The sequence below is a fragment of the Pholcus phalangioides genome, unplaced genomic scaffold, assembly GCF_987345545.1.
Source record: "Pholcus phalangioides strain wild (caught in Gottingen) unplaced genomic scaffold, Ppha-v1.0 ptg000015l_1, whole genome shotgun sequence".
NCBI lineage: Eukaryota > Metazoa > Arthropoda > Arachnida > Araneae > Pholcidae > Pholcus > Pholcus phalangioides.
The window spans coordinates 14,028,881-14,047,903 of NW_028301608.1; the positions used below are offsets into that span (position 1 = coordinate 14,028,881).

The following is a 19,023-nucleotide window of genomic DNA, read 5'->3' on the forward strand; positions in this document are numbered from 1 at the left end:
TTTAATTGGTAGGTGACAGCAGTAGTTCCAATTCAGTGTGGTGTTTTCTTACATACAAAAAAAAAAAAAAAAAAAAAAAAAAAATATATATATATATATATATATACATACATATATATATACATACAGGGTGGTTACTTAATTCCCCTGCCGCATTTTATTGGTGAACCATTAATTTTAGAGGCATACTTCCAATTATAAAAAGTATCCGAATGACGAGTAGAACTCAAATACGCCATTCCTGTTGCAAGGGATTGTATAGTTATCAAAATAAAAATAAACGGTTTATAAGGACACCACGTCCTCAAAAACATAATTATAAAGTTCTTGCCCCGTTTCTCCCGAGGCCAACAAAAAAAATCCACGTTCCAAGTGCAATATTCGCTGAGATATTTGAATTCCAAATCGGAGGAACGTTGGGAAAAAAAACCGCATAAACTACGACCGTATAAAATAACAACTACGCTTCTTTCCCTGTTTTATGCTGTTCTTTTAACCTGCTGATTTTTTCAAGATCTCGTTAAAATTAAAAAAATAAAGAACTGTTTTGTTATCAGCTTCTTTGAAAGCTCTTCGGATTCCGGAATTTTCGAGATTCCGGGGCGTTTGATCATACGGAACCCTCCCCCCCTCCCCCCCCCAAAAAAAAAGCAGTCACGGAACCCCAGAGTTCCGCGGAATAATACCTGTTGCAAACTCATGATCTAGGGAACAGTGTTTCTTAACCTTTTTTCACCATTTGAACCAAACTTTTTTTTTTTCGGGTGGCCTCATCAGGCCCGACCACCCCGAGTGAGGATCTTCTTACTTATTGAATTCCCATTTTTCTGAGTAAACTGATATTAAAAAATTTCATCACAAAATCAGTAAGGTCGATAAGATAACTACTTGATTCGGTGCGAGTTTTCGTAGTTGGAGAGGGGGGGGGGGTGTTTATGCAGTGCCAGTAGTATAGGCGGCGCTTGACCGCGTTAATGCTTATTTCCGCCGCTAGATGGTGCCACCGGAAATGTTTTCGCTTTTTCGCGCGTTTTTGACCGACTTCCTTTTTTAGCCGGATTTCGCACCTCTCGAGCCAGACTTCTTGTCGCATGTCCGATATATTTTCAAAATGGCGGTATTTTTTTCCGGATTTCGCACCAGACTACTTGTCGTCTGGGAAACGTCGGATTTATTTTCAAAATGGCGATTGGTCTTATTTATTTGGAAAAAACTATTTCAGTGCCCTATCAGGATTCGAACCCATGACAACTGATGAAGTCTTTCGTTCTCCAGGATAGTGTGCTAACCAAATAGACTTGCTGAATAAATATCTTACAAAATAAGTATATAAAAATAATAGTACGTATATTAAAGGGAAAAAATATAAAAATAATTATAATAATAATGCGTCGCTCCTAGTTTTGATGTGCCTATGATCGACGATTGTCCACGGAGTTACACACTTAGAAATTTATTTATTTCACTTTATTTTATCCAACTTATTCTATAATGTATATTTAATTATTCAAACTTTTATTCAAAAATTTTAATATTTTCTTTATTTTATCTATTTGATTTTTATTATCTTAGTGTCATCATATTATTTTCATTTCGTTTATTTTTAATCATTCAAAATTTTATTTTTTAATGTTTCATGGTTTATTTATTTGATTTTATTATCTTCGTGTGAACATTTTATTTTCATTGATATTATTTTTTAAATTTAAACCTATTTTTAGTTTTTCATAAGGTCACTTTATTCATGGGTTTTATTTTATTTTATCACTTTTATTTTTTATTTTTATTCACTTCAAACACTTAAAAATTTATTTATTACACTTTTATTTTTACTTTATCCAACTTATTCTCTATTTAATTATTCAAACTTATATTCGAAAATTAAATTTTTTCCTTATTTTATCTATTTGATTTTATTATCTTTGTGTGAACATTTTATTTTCATTTCTTTATTTTTTATCGTTATTATTTCATCTATATCGTTTTTCACTATCTTTGTTATTTTCATTGATATTATTTTTTAAATTTAAACCTACTTTTAGTTTTTCATTATAACACTTTATTCATGCTTTTATTTTAACAATTTTATTTTTTTATTCACTTCAAACACTTAAAAATTATTTATTACACTTGTTTTAGTTCACCTTATTTCCATTGATATTATTTTTTTAAATTCAAGCCTTTCCAACTTATTCTATATTTTACTTTTATTACTTATTCAAACTTTTATTCAAAAATTTTTAATTTTTCTTTATCTATTTGATTTTTATTATCTTTGTGTCAACATTTTATTTTCTTTATGTTTTTATCGTTACTATTCATCTATATATCGTTTTTTCATTATCTATGTATTATATATGTAACCATTCGATTTTTATTTACTTAAAATTGTTTATTTTGTCGTTTGAAGATTTTACATTTCTTAAATAACATATTTTTTTTAAATTAAAATGTCATGTGAATAAATTTCACGCGTAGTTCAAAAACTGAGACAGACTACAAGTTCATACAGTTCAAATATTTATTCATATCAAGATATCGATCGCATGCTCGATAAGTTTATACATTTGTCTGGAATTTAAATTAATTCCTTTTATCGTCGGTGTGTTATTGACAAAAACACGAATGTCATAAATTGTATTACATTTCGTGAAAAAAACACCATCACCAAGAGGTTGGGAACGAGAACAGTTTCCTCTACATTTGAAGCTAGGGTCGTCGTACACATTCAAGGCTAGATAAAGTGATAATCACGGACACAACGATGATCCCGATCAAAGCTTTCCCGGTCTCTTCACGGCTAAAAAATTTTCTCTGGGCCGTCACAGCGCTATCCTTTGGCACGTCTTGCATAACTCTACTTATCACGATCTCCACTGGAAGTGACAAATGCTAGCGGGATTTCAGCAATTAATATGCTACGTTATGAAAAATCGACGTGGTCTTTCTAGTGTAAACTGTATTTACGTTGAATTGGGTGTGAAAACCGTATCTCTGACATGTCTCGATGAATAAAATTTTCATAACTTAAGAAAATATTCATTTCCAGCCGTTTTATGAAATATCAATGTTTCTTGCATTTCTGCTGAAAATATTTCTAATGTTTATCAATCCGGGAGGTTACTTCGGCTTACGTACTATAAAATATTATATCTGTATGTTTATTCGAGTTTGTTTTTTTTTCATGAATTTTATGTTCCTTAGCAGACATTGTTACCACGAGAGGCATGTTTTTTCGAATAGTGATGAGAATAAGAAAAGGCTAAAAATAAACTACGGTATCCGATATGATGGGTGTCAACTAAAGAGTGGACACGACATTTTAACTTTTATTCTTTCTCGCACCATTTTTCTCAGAAGCATGTGTGTATTCAATAAAATAATAATACTTTTATAAAAAGGGTTAAAACTCATAAAAATGATAAAAGTGATAATAACGTTAAAAATGATAAAACTCATAAAAATGATTCAGAAAACATAATCCACATAGAATTTTTAGCTAGCAAGACTTCAAAATGAAAGTCCTTTTTTACTGTTTCTAAATCGCACGGTATATCGTGACTTAGAACGTGACCTACGTGAGTGACACTTAGAATGACCAACTGAGCATTATTCCTCCCTAACTATTTAGTGTGAATCCATTGTTTCTTTCATAAATGTTCTCACAGTGAATGCTTTCCAAAATCAGTTTTTGGTTTTCAATCTTTAATTCCGACATATTCAATTTCTCGAGATGAACGAATTCTCAGCGGTTTTCTCTCATTCAATTTACTATCTTTTACTGATTTTAACAAATTCTTATTTCAAATGAAATTAAATTTATTCTTTTTATATATACGAAAAAAAAAAAATTGAAGGGAATTTATGAGAAACATAACCGAGACATATTCCTGTACCGACGATTAAAAAATTACATTGCAATTAAGGGATAAATAAAATATTTATAAAATAAACAAAATAATAATAAAAAAATACGTATAGCTTTCATGTCAACGACTTGGTACTTATAGCGGCTTACCCTCCTCACGATAAAAAATATATTTTTCCCCCCTTGACATTATTTTTCCCTGTTGAAATCGATTCAGTAAAAATACGAGTGATTTTTAAAAATGTTACTACATGCACCACACACTACATAGTGTTAAATACCTAGATAAAAAACACAAAATAACACTAAAGACCATTTTTAGAGAAAGGTAATAAAAATTTATTCATAAAAAAAAAAGGGGGGGGGTATATACTCTCTCCGACCGAGGGAAGCAGCCGTCATGACCAGGGTAGTAGTTCTACAACGATACAAGAAAGAAAGAAAGAATAATATAAGGTTAGCAGGCGACGCTTGTGTATTTAAGTTTAATATTTTTAAAACAGCTATATTAACAGCTGAAAGACAGGGCTGTAATAACCCATTTTCTGACCGAAAATCTAATATGCATGAGAAGACTACTCAATTTTATGTATCATAACTTGATTAACGTATTTTAAAAATGTATATTGATTTACATTCTATATAGGTGAAATCCATATTAATATATATACATACACTATTACGAGTGAAAAACTCGATAAACAATCGTTTTAAAAAAAAAAAAAATTTGAAACAATACGTCATGCAAATTCAGTCAAAGCTTCTACTGTTTTAATTTAAGATGATGTTAGATTTTTTTTTTTTCAAAGCTTATTGAGAGCGTTCTGATAAGACTAAAATTTAAAACCGTTATTTCTCTGTATGATATATTTTAAAATAGTTCTATTTCAAGAAAAGATATAATTAACAATTAAAAAAAATACTTAATAATATGACTCACCATGCTTTCATAGGCTGATTTCATACAGCGTCCTATACTTCACACCCAGGGCTGATGCTATCCAGGATTTATACAAATAAACCTCATCCAATGGGCAGTGATGTCGCTCCCCGTCGATGTGATGACCACAGCTCATCGATGTTACCAGACGCCAGGGTTCACCGGTCTCGATATTCATAACCTTTTTTTTCAGCAGGGTGGCCTTTGGGCATCCGAATCTCTCAATGTTAAGGGCCGGTATCCCTAAACCGTTTAAGAGCTGTGCCTCACAGGTGCCTCCTTTATAACCCACTAGTGTCTTTTTAGATGTTTTTTCCGAGTGATAGATACGGAGAATCTCGGAGGGCACCTGCTGAAAATGGGGTAAGTGACCACTGTCATACTCCCAAGGCCTAGGAAAGTAACTAAGCCCGTGTATGTTTTTTTTATGAAGTTATTAGAAGGCGTTGATAGTTCATGAGGTGAAAACGAACCAGTTAAATTAACCAGCTTGTGGTAGTCGACGGGTCGATGCATACTGACAACGCCGAATTCGCGAATAATAATTTTTTTTTTATTCAGGGCGTTAAAGTCATGCTCCCACATGACTTCGAGATTGTATCCGCCTTGACGGATTTTTTGTTCTTGCTCTAAGGTCTTCCTGTGGAGTTCCCACATGTAGCTCTGGGTGCTGGGGTTCACCATATCTTTTTCGAAACAGTGTGGGCAGCCGTGCCAATAACATCCTGAAAAGAAACAAAGCATATATAAATAAAATGAAACATATGTAGTAAAGCAAACAAAGTAATAAAATTAATTCAAGAATAATAATAATCGATGACGCTTACCATGAAATAAAAACACGGTGTTTGTGTCTTCACAAAACCCGTCCACGCTGAGACCAAGCACTCTCTTCTCTCCCGTCCCTTTTCTGGAATGTTGAATGTTCAGTCCTAGGTATGATAGCCATTCGATACTTAGGCGACTGCTATTGGTGTTGTTGACGTAACCTTTAGCGGGAACCATACCAATGACACCATCGTCGATGTATTTCGACCGGTATGTTGCCATACAGGCCGAGGCTATGGTGAGGTACTGAAAGGGGTCGGCGCTGGTTAATCCCAAGAACTCTTTCCGAAACTGCAAGCAGCATCGACGAAGAATATCGACGTCTGACCTAAAAAAAATGTTAATCATAGTGTAGAAATGTTAAAAGAATGGAAAAAATAATCGAATCGATAATATTAAATAAAACGATAATGAATAAAATATACACAATATGGAGGAGAAAACAACTTACTTGCAGTATTCGTACATTTCGTCTTGGAAGACGAAACTCTCGTTTTTCCTCTGTTCGTACCACTTGTCGAATTTCGCCTTCGTTTCGACGGTGAAAGCTTCCGGATTAAAGAAGTTCATGGAAGGGAGGGGTCCATTGTAGTCTTGGTTTTCCGATCGGTTGAAGAGATGAGGAAAAAAACCCTTCTTCAATTCTTCCAAACCGAATGTTTTCGGCAGTTTGGACAGAGCCATCGGGAGAAAGTTAAGGCTGTCGATAACCCGGATGTTGATGGCGTCTAGCCGCAAAGCCATTATTTTGGATCTACACGGCACCACAGAAGGCTTTATTCCTTGCTCTAGGAGATATCTGTAAAGAAAAAATAACACATGTGTTATAAAATTACAAAATGCATGCATAATAAAACAGTAACATGCAATTTATGTAAACATTTTCAAAATATTGAAAAAAACTTACTTGAGCAGGAATTGGCCATCGAGCCCCTTCATATTGTGTGCGATGGCGGTGTACCCCTTGTGTTCCTTGCGGAAGAGCCAGGTGCAGAATTCGTTGAGGGCGTTATACCCTCGAAAGACGAATTCAGTTCCGTCCGAGTACTGAGCAATTGCAAAGTTTATCACGTGCTCGCCTGAAGATTGATCCGTCTCGAGCTTGTCAAAGGGGTCTTCACCTTCTTCTTCTTGAGGGAGCAGAGATGATGTTCATCTTGATGAAAATTTTTGCAGTTGCTACAAAATTTCTCCCCGCAGACGTGTTTGCCTCGAGACCGCTCTTTTTCTACAAGAAATTTCTTGCAGGACGGGCATTCGTAGAATTGCTGGCAGAAGCTGCTGTTTTTGCCCCCGAGACTCTTGTGCCTTGCAAAGCAGTCGGCAGATCGACATATCCTGTGACAGTCCTTGCAGGTTTGAGACACCCCAATTGTACATGACTCGTCAAAGCAGGTGTTGCATCGGACTGCACATTTGTGTCTCTGGACATGGTCGTAGGCCTTGTCGCAATCCGGACAGTAGTAAATTGAGCCGTGGAATCCCTTGGGAGATGTGATGAGGTCATAGTGCCCGTCGTTGAGCAACAAAAATATTTTTCTGTCTTTCTTGGGCGTCTTGAACATAACCTACATTAAAAAAGAAACAGTTTGAAGAAATATAAAAAATAATTTCAAGTGATTAACCAAAAAAAAAAAAAAATTAAATAAATAAAAATTAAAAAAATTCTTCCGGACTAAAAATACACTGCTGGCCACCGTAAATGCAACACCCTGAAGGAAGCATGCAAATAATATGAAATTTACAACATGCATTAGCGGAGGTGAGATATGCAAATGATTAGAATTTCAGCGCAGACGCACATCACGCGCGCCTGTGGCGCCACTTCAAAGCGCTATTTAAGGCTTGGAGATTTCGACGATTTGAAGTACGGCAATTGTGTTTTTCTTGTGGTTTTTTTCAAAAAAACGATCAATTATGCCTCGTAGAAAACAGCGATCATCTTTTGATCAAGTATCCGAGTTCGACAGAGGAAGGATAGTGGCCTACCGAGATTGTGGATTATCTTTCAGGGAAATCGGTAGTCGTGTTGGACGAAACCAAACAACTGTAATGCGGATCTGTGATCGTTGGATGCAGGAGGGTACGACGGACCGACGTGTTCGATCGCATCCACCTCAGTGCACCACTTCACGTGATGACAGGCGTATTGTGCGTATGGCAGTGACGGATCGCTCAGCCACATCACGAACCATAGCACAGCACATTCAGTCTGTACCGCATCATCCAGTGTCTGCGCGTACCATTCGACGCCGTTTACAGCAGAGTGGTCTGTCCGCAAGACGTCCATTGCTTCGTCTACCCTTGACGCAGAACCACAGACGTCTCCGCCGCCAATGGTGCGATGAAAGAAGGGTGTGGACGGCACAATGGAATGAAATTGTCTTTACTGATGAGTCACGCTTCTGTCTGCAACACCACGATGGTCGGATTCGAGTCTGGAGACACCGTGGAGAGAGGATGCTGAACAACTGCGTTATGCACCGCCACACTGGTCCTGCGCCGGGTATTATGGTATGGGGCGGTATTGGATATCACTCTCGCACTCCTCTAGTACGCATTGCCGGTACTTTAAAAAGCCAGCGCTACATCTCCGAGGTGTTGGAGCCAGTGGTCCTTCCTTACCTTCAGGGCTTGCCCACAGCCATATTTCAACAGGATAATGCGCGACCACACGTGGCACGCATTGTCCAAAGTTTCTTCGTCAATCGCCAGATTGAATTGCTTCCCTGGCCAGCTCGCTCTCCGGATCTTTCGCCGATAGAAAACATGTGGTCCATGGTTGCTCAACGATTGACTCAGATTACATCCCCAGCTGCCACACCAGATCAACTTTGGCAACGCGTGGAAGCTGCTCGGTCTGCTGTACCCCAAGAACACATCCAAAGTCTCTTTGAATCAATGCCGAGGCGTGTGGCAGCGGTGATCTCCAACAATGGCGGCTACTCTGGCTACTGATTTTGGCAGGAACCACACTTCACAGAAGTCTATAAATTTAATCATTTGATGCTTGGTCAACATGTTATCTACAAAATAAATATTGTTGCGATATCTCTTGTCTTTCTTGGTGTTGCAATTTGGGTGGCCAGCAGTGTAATATCGGCGAATGAAATAAATTACCCGATAAAATTCTTCCGAAGACTTGACGAATATTTGTACGTCCAGGACCTCGACAAACTTTGTGATGGCATCGAATCCACAAAGGCCCTCGGGAACTTCAGTCACTCGATGCAATGTCAAAGCCATGACTCTCTGTAATTTTCTACGCCCATCTTTTACCGTCGAGAGCCTCAGATGTTTTTCAAGGATGGCGTGTCCAACAACGATGGCACGACTACAACACAGTCCATCCTCGGGTATACGTGTAACTGATTGTTTTGTCAGCCGGTCAGACGATATGTTGACAACCTTGCATCTGCCACCTCCTCGTGGTAGTCGGACCGTGACGACTTCAAACCTGAGAGATGGATCGTCCAGGGGTATGGAGTTCTTGCTCTGTAGAACTTTCATTATCACAGCCAGGAGTGATTCTATGGTGAGTGAGGCCACAGGAACAAGAGATGTAGAGATGGGCCTGTCGAAATTATCGGATGTCATGACAATCCTGAAAAAAGAAGAAAATAATAAATTCTTCAATTCAAAAAATTCCTCAAAACACTCTGAATATCCAATAAATATTTACCGAATGCGGTCCTCAGGATGCAGCCCGTTGGTTGTCTCGTCTATCAGCTGCCTCAACATTGATCTCAAAAAAGCCATGGCAGCTATCAGGCGGGTTGAAGGATCCACCAGAGTTTCAGTTCGTATACGGGCAGAGTACGTGATCTGTTCCGCATTGAACTTCTTGTTCAGCTTGCGGGACTGTTCCTGCAACACATATGGGCGTGGGGTCTATAAAAGAAAAAAATAGAATGAGCATATTGAAAAAAAAAGTAAAAAAAATAATTAATTGACATAAATAATACTTACGGAATTCGACGTTCCCTCGCCCGGATCACCACCGCCACCTATCTGTTCTATGGCATCCTATGAGAAAGAAACAATATTAAATAATCGAAGGAGACAAATAAAAAGAGATAGTAAATAATTTTAAAACAATTAAACCAACCTTCTCGACCTGGGTCCAATTGATTTCTTGAGAGAAAGGGTTCTCGGCCATAATCCACTGCGCCTCATCAATATGAAAATCCGATCCGAAGATCAACGCATTCTAGAAAAAATAAAAACTCGTTCAAAAAATAAAATACATTGGATACATTGGTAAAAATAAGAAATTAAAATGATATTGAACATACCTGTTCCTCTAGATCCCGGTCAATATCACTAGGTAATGGTTTTTCGTCAAAGATTGCAGCGGAATCCATCTCGATCGAGCTTGAAACTAAGAATGATGGTCTTTCCTTGCTGTCGGGGGTCATATACAGCGCCCATTTTAGTTTTACTTTGGATTTGAACTCCAAAGAGCGTATAGTAAGTATCGGGAAGAACCCCGTGAGAACGGAAATTAGTTGATAACCACAGACAACATCCCATGGTCAAGATAACGTCGGAAAGTTTAACGTCTCGACATCCGGGACGTGACATAAAAAATACCGCCATTTTGAAAATAAACACGGTCGACAGGTAATCTGGTTCGAGAGGTGCGAGATCTTGAAAATATATCGGACAGGTAATCTGGTTCGAGAGGTGCGAGATCTTGAAAATATATCGGACAGGTAATCTGGTTCGAAATCCGGCTAAAAAAGGAAGTCGGTCAAAAACGCGCGAAAAAGCGAAAACATTTCCAGTGGCGCCGTCTAGTGGCGGAAATTGGCATTATCGCGGTCAAGCGACGCCAAGACTACTAGTGCCGTCTCACCTCCATGGGCCCTTGGGCAGACAGATGTTCTGAAGCTCTTAGCTGGAAGCAACAGTTTACGTGTTTGCGCAAATCATGGTATTAGATGTAATCATGTCGGCAATGCCTTATCTTGAATCCTGCGAACTACGCGGCGGAACAAGGTTACCAAGTGAAAGGGGCCAATTTTTTAGGGCACCAACTGAAGAGAGCGTTTTTTCATCACCAAAATATTAATCTCTTGCACTCGAAAAATTTCCAGAACCAGCCCGCATTGCACGTGCAACCCCCCAATTGACACCAGGCCATGCTTGGATAGGTTCTATGTTTGAAGATGGATCTGGTTCTATTCAGGGCCTTTTCAGCAGTATCAGCCGCCACCCGTTACCTTGAAGGGGAGTACCTATGTACAAATTTCTCGAAAAAATAAAATTGTAATCAAATCTCATTAATGTGGGGTACTCCTACGCAATCAAGGCGGACAAGGTTACCAACTGAAAGGGGCCAATTTTTTAGGGCACCAACTGAAGGGAGCGTTTTTTTGTTTGTTTTTTTTGAGCGTTCCAGGCTGCGTCCGAATGGGCGCACTTGTTAAGACGGCCCTGGCTCTATGGACAGCTCCGCTTCATTCTGCAAGTAGTTATACTTTTCCCCCATCATATTTCACTTGAAACTTCATCTCTTTATACCTGGATAATTTTTTTTTTTTTTTCACGGCACTTTGCTGCTTCCCTTCAACTTAATTTTCACCCATGATCCCTCCCTGAGTATATCATGACCACAAGGGCCACCAGGTTGAGAAACACTGATTTAAGATGCCGTAGCGTGCATTTCAGACGGTTCAGGAAACAGCCAATGGACAACGATGAGAGAGTGGACACCCTGTATTTTAATTCATAATCTTCACGAAAATCAAGGACGAAGACATTTTCCGCGGTTTAGAAATTGTAGTATAATGCGTTTGTACCATGATGCATGGATGCAAATATTTACTTAGCAAATATGCCTTGTTAAATCTTCTTTTCTCGTGAATACATTTCAATTCACTACAGACTTGATGAAGCACTTCATAATGCCAAGACGAGCAATTTCGCTGACATTTGGCGATTCTCCGAGTTTATGATCCTCCTCCTCTTTACCAGATCATGGCCCGCCGCTCTGTCTCAATGAGATATAAGCAGGTGGTCGAAGAAGACCTGGCCAATGCTGAAAAATTGCGCGTATGTGTTGTGAACTTAACGTGGAGTTTGTTTCTGTGTAATGCTTGTTATAGTGCTGACATCTTTCATTAATTTTTCAAACTGAGTGAATTGTTATGATTGAATAATTGAACTGTTGTAGGCCTGTTGTTTTATGGGGCGAGACTTTTCAACAGGGAGATCGGTTCGCATCCGCTACTCAAAGTTGGGTACCATAAAAAACCAACTTCAGCCTACCACCACTGTGGCTATAAATTTACTATAGAAGACCCCGTGAAAAATCTGGCTTCGGGGAGCAGACAAAAAACCCAGCATGGGGGGGGGGGCCCTACTCCACGATTTGGGAAAATACCGATCGAACCCATGCGTTAAGACGGGTCTTATCGTGAGGCCATTGGCCCCTCAGTACTCGAACTGTGACTAATTTCGTTGCTAAGCGAAAATCTTTTCATCTGGAAAAAAAAAACACTCCTGGAAAGAGGGAGGGGGAAGAAACCTAAACGATAATCAAAAAATTTCTTTCGTCTCTTTCCTGATGAATTGCAGTTTCACGAAAGTGCGGGACATTGATCCGTAGAGTTAATAGGAAGGAATCTGCGGTGTGTTAACAAGGCATTCACTACAAAAAATATATACATATATATAATAGAATAATGTCCTTCCAGATTTCTAGCTCCACCCAAATTGCATGTCACCGATTTTTCATCTCAGAACATAACGCTATGCCATCTGGTTCGACCTCTATCGGACAAGTTATGTTAAAAATGACTCGGTGATTAATGATAAGTGCTCGGAGAATATGGAGAGAATAGGGTTGCCGTCGCCAGGAACTCCATATTCAAAAATATATATATATACCCTGATTCGGGACGTCCGTTTGTCCTGCATTTTGATTACAACAAAATTATTAATGAAAGAGTTTTTGAATCATTGCTTATAAAAGCTCATAACCTTCTATGCGAGAAATGGAAAACAATAATAGTGAGTTACAATTCACACACATTAATAATGATTAACAAATTGAATGCATTTCTTGATCGACATATGGCACAGGCGTTTAAATTGAAATAATCAGTCATGGTTTCACTATTTAACCGTAAATGCAACTCGTTTACAGTTCTCTAGGGAATTTCTATCGAATCGGTACAAGCCGGAATGTGCGTGTACTGAGTGCATGTGTGTGGCCTCTAACGTGCTGTATTTATGTTGACAGAATGGAGAATTTTTCGTGTTCTACATTTGGCGGTACCTGTTTACCATATTTTAAAGTGAAGATGGTGAATGCTTGAAATTTCATGTTATTTAAGTATCATGTTGAAGGTTTGAATGTTCTTAGAATAAAAACTTTTACAAATGGAAAACACCTAGAGGTTGGGAAAACCGCAGAAAACCACCCTTCAGCCGACCACCGCTATGCGGCTGACTGACAGGGGTCGAACCTGGATCCTCACGATGAGAATCCAGCAGGATGCCCACATGACCGCACAGCAGCTTATGATTTGCGATGCACCAAAGATTTGCATACGGTGGCGATGGGTTTTTTTTATCTCTGATTATTTGTCAGAGGTATAAAACGAACTGTCTTTTGTACGAACAAATCCTAATTTTAAAAGAGCACGAAAAAAAAGTTGTTTCTCCAATGGCACCATCTGTTGCAGTCAGGGCCGCCCTTATGAGACGCGGGGACCGATGCGAAAATATTTCGAGGCTCCTTAGCCCCGATTTTATATTTTTTATGGGAAAGGAGGAGGAGAAAATCGGCATCCAAAGATTTATGCATTACCACAATATACAGGAATGCTAAAAAATATCTACTCGATGAAAATTCAGGAATTAATCAAAGAAAAAAATTCCAGAATTGATGAAAACTCAGACTTGATAAGAAAAAAATCCTAGAATTGAAAATATATTTGATACATGCATATTTCTTTCACTTCTATTACCGTAAATGCGGAGGCCGGCCCCCCCCCCAAAAAAAAAATTCCGGGGCCCGTTGCGTTCGCACCTGTCATATACCCCTGAAGGCTGCTCTGATTGCAGGTAACTTATGAATGCTTTGACTCGCGTATTTAATCATGCTCCCCCCCCCCCCGAAGGTGGGGCTAATAAGACCAGGGACAAGAACCATCCCGATTTATAGCATAAAAACGATATCTTTTTTTCTTTCAAGGTATAAATATACCTTATATATGGCCCACTATAGAAGGGCCACTGAAAAGTCCGGCTTATGGCCAATCAAAAACCCCAGCCCAGGCCAGGCTCTCCAGTATGTAGGAGTCCATGCATTTGATCATGTAGGAAATTAGATGCCGTCAACTGTATTAACTTGGTATTTCGCCGATAAATACGAGTTCAGTATATTTTAATTTTGTTAATTCACAGCCCTATAAGTGTAAGAGCTATTTTTATTTATTTTCCCAAGACGCTGCACTGACTCCATATCAAAGATTTTGATAAAAATTCACAGAAAAATTAAAAAATTAGATTCGAACGTGAATATATGGAGTTTTTTTTCTCTCTGTTAAGTGTATCAAAAATATGCACGGAACTAATCAAAGAAAGAATAAACAAAACACACACGCAGCACATGTTATCAAAATGTAGTTAAAAGTTTCATTTCAGGGCTCGTTTTAGCTGATATGCTACGACAGCCTTACTGAGAGAATGGCCTTATCTAAATTTATTCTTGAGACTTACTCACCGCTGTTATCTTTAGCTGTCAGGGTTATACCCGGACCCTTATTTCAAAGCCGGTTCTGAAATAAGGGTCTCAGAACCTAATTTCAGAAGGTTCTGAAATAAGGTTCTGAATAAGGTTCTCGGTTATCCAACGTGGGGATAACCGAGTCCCAGATGGGATTCGAACTCAGGCCCAACCCACTCTGCTACCATCTATAAATTCAAGGGGAAAAAATCCTGCAGTTTACACAGAAATTTTGACTTATCTGTGAATCATTCCCGTCGGGGGGAGGGTATCGAACTCACGGACAGTGCTCGAGCACTCACAGTATTTTGTACCATGGAGTATAGTGATCCCAGATTAAATTAAGAAATCTAAAATTACCCACATAATGCTTACGACGAGTACTCACAGGCGCGGATTATGGTATTGCCACCAAAGGACAACAGGAGTTTAGCCACCCTTTTAACATCATTCTAATCTAATTTTCTCTTGACCACTCATTCCTCCAATTTGCTGCCACGGGCTATAGCAAGCTTAGCTGACGCCGATCCTTCCCTTCCTAATACTCACCTATATCTAAGATACTTTTGGTCACTCAAATGCTTTCACATACTAGGTCACTCTTTCGGTCAGTCACTTTCTTTCAAACCGAACACGGCCCAGGCTCTATCGGTTTTAGCCAATTTTAGCCATTGCCCCTGTGAAGGGGCGAGACCGTGTCGGACAAGGTCAGTCACTGACAGGACCCGAACTAGAAACGAAAATTTACTAACGTTCGAGGCCAGTACTCCCTCGTGGAATTTTTAATTGTCTCGCCCCCCAATTATAATTTTCCCACAGACCCGATTGCCCTCCCTTTGTTGCGGCTCTGCTCACAGGTCCCTCGTTCCCTAAGTTCATTTGGTCACTCACATTGTTGTAAGCTCTTTTGGTAATCCTTTTAGTCACCCGCTGATTTAGTCCCTCACCTCAAAATAGCTCACTCACATGCTTGCACACTCGCTTGGTCACTCACAAGATTAGGTCACTCTTTGGGTGACTCGCATGCTTACTCCCTCTCCACATCACTCTTTTGGCCGCTCACTGAACTAGTCCCTCGCTCTCTAAGTAACTCATTTCGCAGCTCACATGCTTGCACACTATCTATCTAGGGCACTGACTCTGAAGCGTTTCCTCATTCTCAAAGTCACTTTTCGGTCGATCACTGACCTGGTCATTTTTTAGTGATTTATATGCTTGCACGCTCTAGCAGAGGAAGATTTATGGTTTTCCTAACCCGTCTCCTATTCTTACTCTAGGATCATTCATTTCTCAAATCTGCAGTCTCTCCAAACTTTCCGCTCTGAGCTATAGTCCGCCAGGGTCGTCTTAAAAGCATCATGGGCCTCCGGGCCAAGTGATTTTTCTGATGCTCAACCTGGCCAATTTTCGAAAAATTCACTTACTTCTAATTTTTCTGAGCCCCCTCCCCGGGCCCATGCATTAAGATGACACTGTAGTCCACGTAAACCCCCCCCCCCCCGTAAATAGCACGCCTCTGTTCACAGGTCTAAACCATTCGAAGCTGCTGCCTCACGACCGCAAAGCGGCTCCAATATTTCGCTGCACCAAACAGAATAACGGAAATGGGAAAAATTGCACTTGCCCAAACACATACAGGCAGAAAATGAGCTTTGAAACATAATCTAAAAACACGTCGGTATATTAGAGCAATAAACAGATGATTGTCTTCGAGGCCATTTTCGATGACACTTAAGATGCGGATCATTATGATGCAATTAGTCTTTCTCTTTTAATCCATTGTTCTTACTGACTGGCAAACAACCGGAAACGGAGTCGTATATCAGCCAATCGGAAAAACACAGGATTTCATGAGTACTAACATATCTCGTTAATTGTACAAAACGCCCCCTCCCTTTTTCTTTTGCAACAACCCCCAATCAAATATTAACCCCGCCACGAGTATCCTATGGAAATGCTTAAGATGAACCTCCAAAATGATTTAATGACTGTAATAACAGTCACTCCGTGAAATTAGGCTTTCTAACTTGACAATTAGGGCTCTGCAAATAACGATTTCTGGAGATGTTCTAATTTATTTAAACAAACGTGTGTACATGCTTATATGAGGGGGAGGGGGGTGGACTGTTAGAAGTATACTTGCCGGACCGTGGGCCTGAGCCCCCCCCCCCCCCCGTTATATCTGTCATCATTTTTATAATCCAAATAGAAGTATTGAGTTCAAGCCCCAATATTTTTGAGCCCTCTCAATATTTAGAATAACTATGCCTACGGGTACTGTAGTTTACATAAGGCTGTCAATGATCCGTAAAAGGATTAAACGAAATCTTCATTACTATGAATGATTTACAAAAATTTCAAAACAAAAATTTACTTTGAGATACTACGAGGAGAAATGGAAGAAAAATTATTTCGACAATTCTCTATCATCACGGAACTATTATTCGAAGGACGAAAATGTCCATGATATTTAATTCACCTGAATCAGAAGATACTCATAAATGTCAAACCGTACTCCACATACACTTGGAAATCATTAAAAAATGTGGTTATATTATTAGTAAAACATTGCCAAAACTTCAATATTCGCCCAGTATTTGCTAGAAACCATGAGAATTTTTTTTTTTCGCCTCATTTCTTCCATCATTTTCTGATCTTCCACAGTTGGGGCCCCGCATCCTGCCGCTGGGGTCCCTAGGACAGGTTAAAACACCCCCCCCCCCACACTGTATTTATAGTGTGGAAAACGAAAAAGGTAACCCGCCCTAGTGGGGGGGGGGCATGTCCACAGTAAAATGCTATTGCTATTTTCCAATTTTACATGTATATCTGACGTGAACCTTCCACGATTTTTTTGTTAATAACACCACTAAATATTAAGAGAATGAATACGAAAAATACTGTACATACCTACACATAAGCGAAGTTCTCCTCTTTTGAGTTGTCGGTGCACGCATACACAACTGTGAAACTTTGGGAATGTCTTAAGAACAGGAAAAAATAAATTCTGACACACTCACACCACCACTAGAGACTGCTTCCTTATTCAAATTCCAATACACACGCTAAAATGACGAAACTGCCAAGCTCCATGGTACGGTGTCATAGCTTCTTCAGCATAACTATGTTTATTTTTATTTCTTCACTAATGAATATGACATTGTGTTCAGAAGATCATGTCTTGTGGAAATTTTTTTCTTACAAACACCCCAATGACCATTTAAGCATCACAAGCTATGCAAAGGAAAAAGCTTGGAAATTCCTCTCTACTTCTTAATTAGAATATTCCCAAAGTTTAATAGCTTTCTGTTAAATAGTGAATGGCTAAAACAGGTTGGAATAAAAGAATGTCAATTATGTACACCCTCATACTTCAAATTCAGAAGTGATAGAGATGGGACGAATAGTTATTTGGACGAATAACCGAATATCAATTTTCTTTGTACTTAAAATTCATCACAATTACGAATGAAACTGTTTATAATTGAAAATAAAATTATTGGTAATTTAAAATAATTTGATATTGAATTTTAATTATGCAATTTATTATTTAAATCAATATTAAGAAACTGGTGGTTGAAAGATTTTTCTTGCCATGATACTGACAATCAAATTTAACAGATATATTGTAGTTTAATATTGCGTACAGAATCAATTTTTTTTAAACAATTGTCACAATTTTACAACTTAGGTATCAAGAAAATGTCTCAACCATTAACAACTCTAAACTAGTAATGTATCATAAAAAATATACTACTTATTTTCTTACTTTTCCTCTTTAGAAGTGTGGTCTTTGCCCCTTTTGCGATTTAAGTCCCTTGCCAAAAAACATTCCATGTAACTCAGATCAGTAGAAAGACCATTGAAAAGGCAAAAGACGTAACCTCGCATCACATGCATGTTAGGTTTACATGTTTTGATGAATTAGGCTTCCACTCGCAAAGCATATAGATTAATATTGTAGAAATTTAGCCAACAGCTAAAGCTGATAAAAAATTAATTCAATTTTTGTACAAGTTATCTCTATTAAAGATGGCATTATTTGCTTAGAGCCTCTTGCTTGAAGTTTCTTACATGGCGTTTCATGATTTATGAGAGACATGAAACTTCAGCCAATTCATCATTCTAAAGAGCAGACTATCTTTCTTGAGATAATTTCACATGTTTGAATATTTTTACCAAAAAACTGCAACTTTGTTACATAATCTCTCTCTCTCTCTAAGATATGTAGTCCATCGTAAATAGACTACAACAGTAAAACCCTTCTGTTACGGACACAGAAGGGTAAAAAAATTTGTAAAATAGAGGTGACTGTTAATTAGGGGTTGGAAATGTATACTTTCATTATAGCATAGAGATTGTTATTTTGCCTTAAAAAAAACAGTGACTGCATCCGATGGGTAACTGTTAAGAGGGGTTTTACTATACTGCTAATTTGTGGCAACTTTAAAACCAACACATGCAAATTTTTTAAATATTTAATAACAGCACTTGACAAATCCCAGGAACCAGGACGTCATGGTGACAAAAAATTTGTATTAGCACCAAAATCTTCTATGTGTGTGTGATTGCTAAATTGGAGTTTGAACACAAAACAAAAATTTTGGAAATTCATGTTGGTGACTCCCTCTATGTTGATTCTTCAAA

The 19,023-nt window shown here is 38.4% G+C and overlaps 2 protein-coding genes across 3 annotated transcripts; both read right to left on the reverse strand.

Annotated features, from left to right (window-relative positions):
* Positions 1-2,517: 2,517 nt before the first annotated feature.
* On the reverse strand, positions 2,518-6,625 carry LOC149075485 (uncharacterized). 2 transcript variants are annotated; one of them, XR_016194002.1, is made up of 5 exons: positions 6,544-6,625; positions 6,088-6,435; positions 5,636-5,964; positions 4,809-5,533; positions 2,518-4,286 (listed from the first exon to the last, which is right to left on the reverse strand). XR_016194002.1 is itself a non-coding variant. In XM_089242849.1 (4 exons), exons 1-4 carry the CDS (start codon positions 6,573-6,575, stop codon positions 5,100-5,102), a joined length of 1,143 nt encoding a protein of 380 aa, XP_089098975.1. In that variant the 5' UTR covers positions 6,576-6,625; the 3' UTR covers positions 4,682-5,099. The 2 variants fall into 2 exon arrangements, 1 of the variants encoding a protein (XP_089098975.1); XM_089242849.1 differs by lacking the exon at positions 2,518-4,286 and having other exon boundaries at positions 4,682-5,533.
* Positions 6,626-6,703: 78 nt separating this feature from the next.
* Positions 6,704-15,869, reverse strand: LOC149075486 (uncharacterized). Its single transcript, XM_089242848.1, has 5 exons — positions 9,745-15,869; positions 9,606-9,662; positions 9,319-9,527; positions 8,757-9,240; positions 6,704-7,204 (listed from the first exon to the last, which is right to left on the reverse strand). The coding sequence occupies exons 1-5, from the start codon at positions 9,793-9,795 to the stop codon at positions 6,704-6,706; spliced, it is 1,302 nt and encodes a 433-aa protein (XP_089098974.1). The 5' UTR covers positions 9,796-15,869.
* Between the last annotated feature and the right edge of the window lie 3,154 nt (positions 15,870-19,023).

Excerpts from the sequence above, each read along its gene's own strand:
- LOC149075486 (XM_089242848.1), bottom strand. The coding sequence starts at position 9,795 with ATGGCCGAGAACCCTTTCTCTCAAGAAATCAATTGGACCCAGGTCGAG. Across the intron at positions 9,663-9,744 it reads ATTGGACCCAGGTCGAGAAG|GATGCCATAGAACAGATAGG; the intron begins GTTGGTTTAATT and ends TCTTTCTCATAG. Across the intron at positions 9,241-9,318 it reads CATCCTGAGGACCGCATTCG|GATTGTCATGACATCCGATA; the intron begins GTAAATATTTAT and ends TTCTTTTTTCAG.
- LOC149075485 (XM_089242849.1), bottom strand. The coding sequence starts at position 6,575 with ATGAAGGGGCTCGATGGCCAATTCCTGCTCAA. Across the intron at positions 6,436-6,543 it reads GATGGCCAATTCCTGCTCAA|ATATCTCCTAGAGCAAGGAA; the intron begins GTAAGTTTTTTT and ends TTTTCTTTACAG. Across the intron at positions 5,965-6,087 it reads GAAATGTACGAATACTGCAA|GTCAGACGTCGATATTCTTC; the intron begins GTAAGTTGTTTT and ends CATTTTTTTTAG.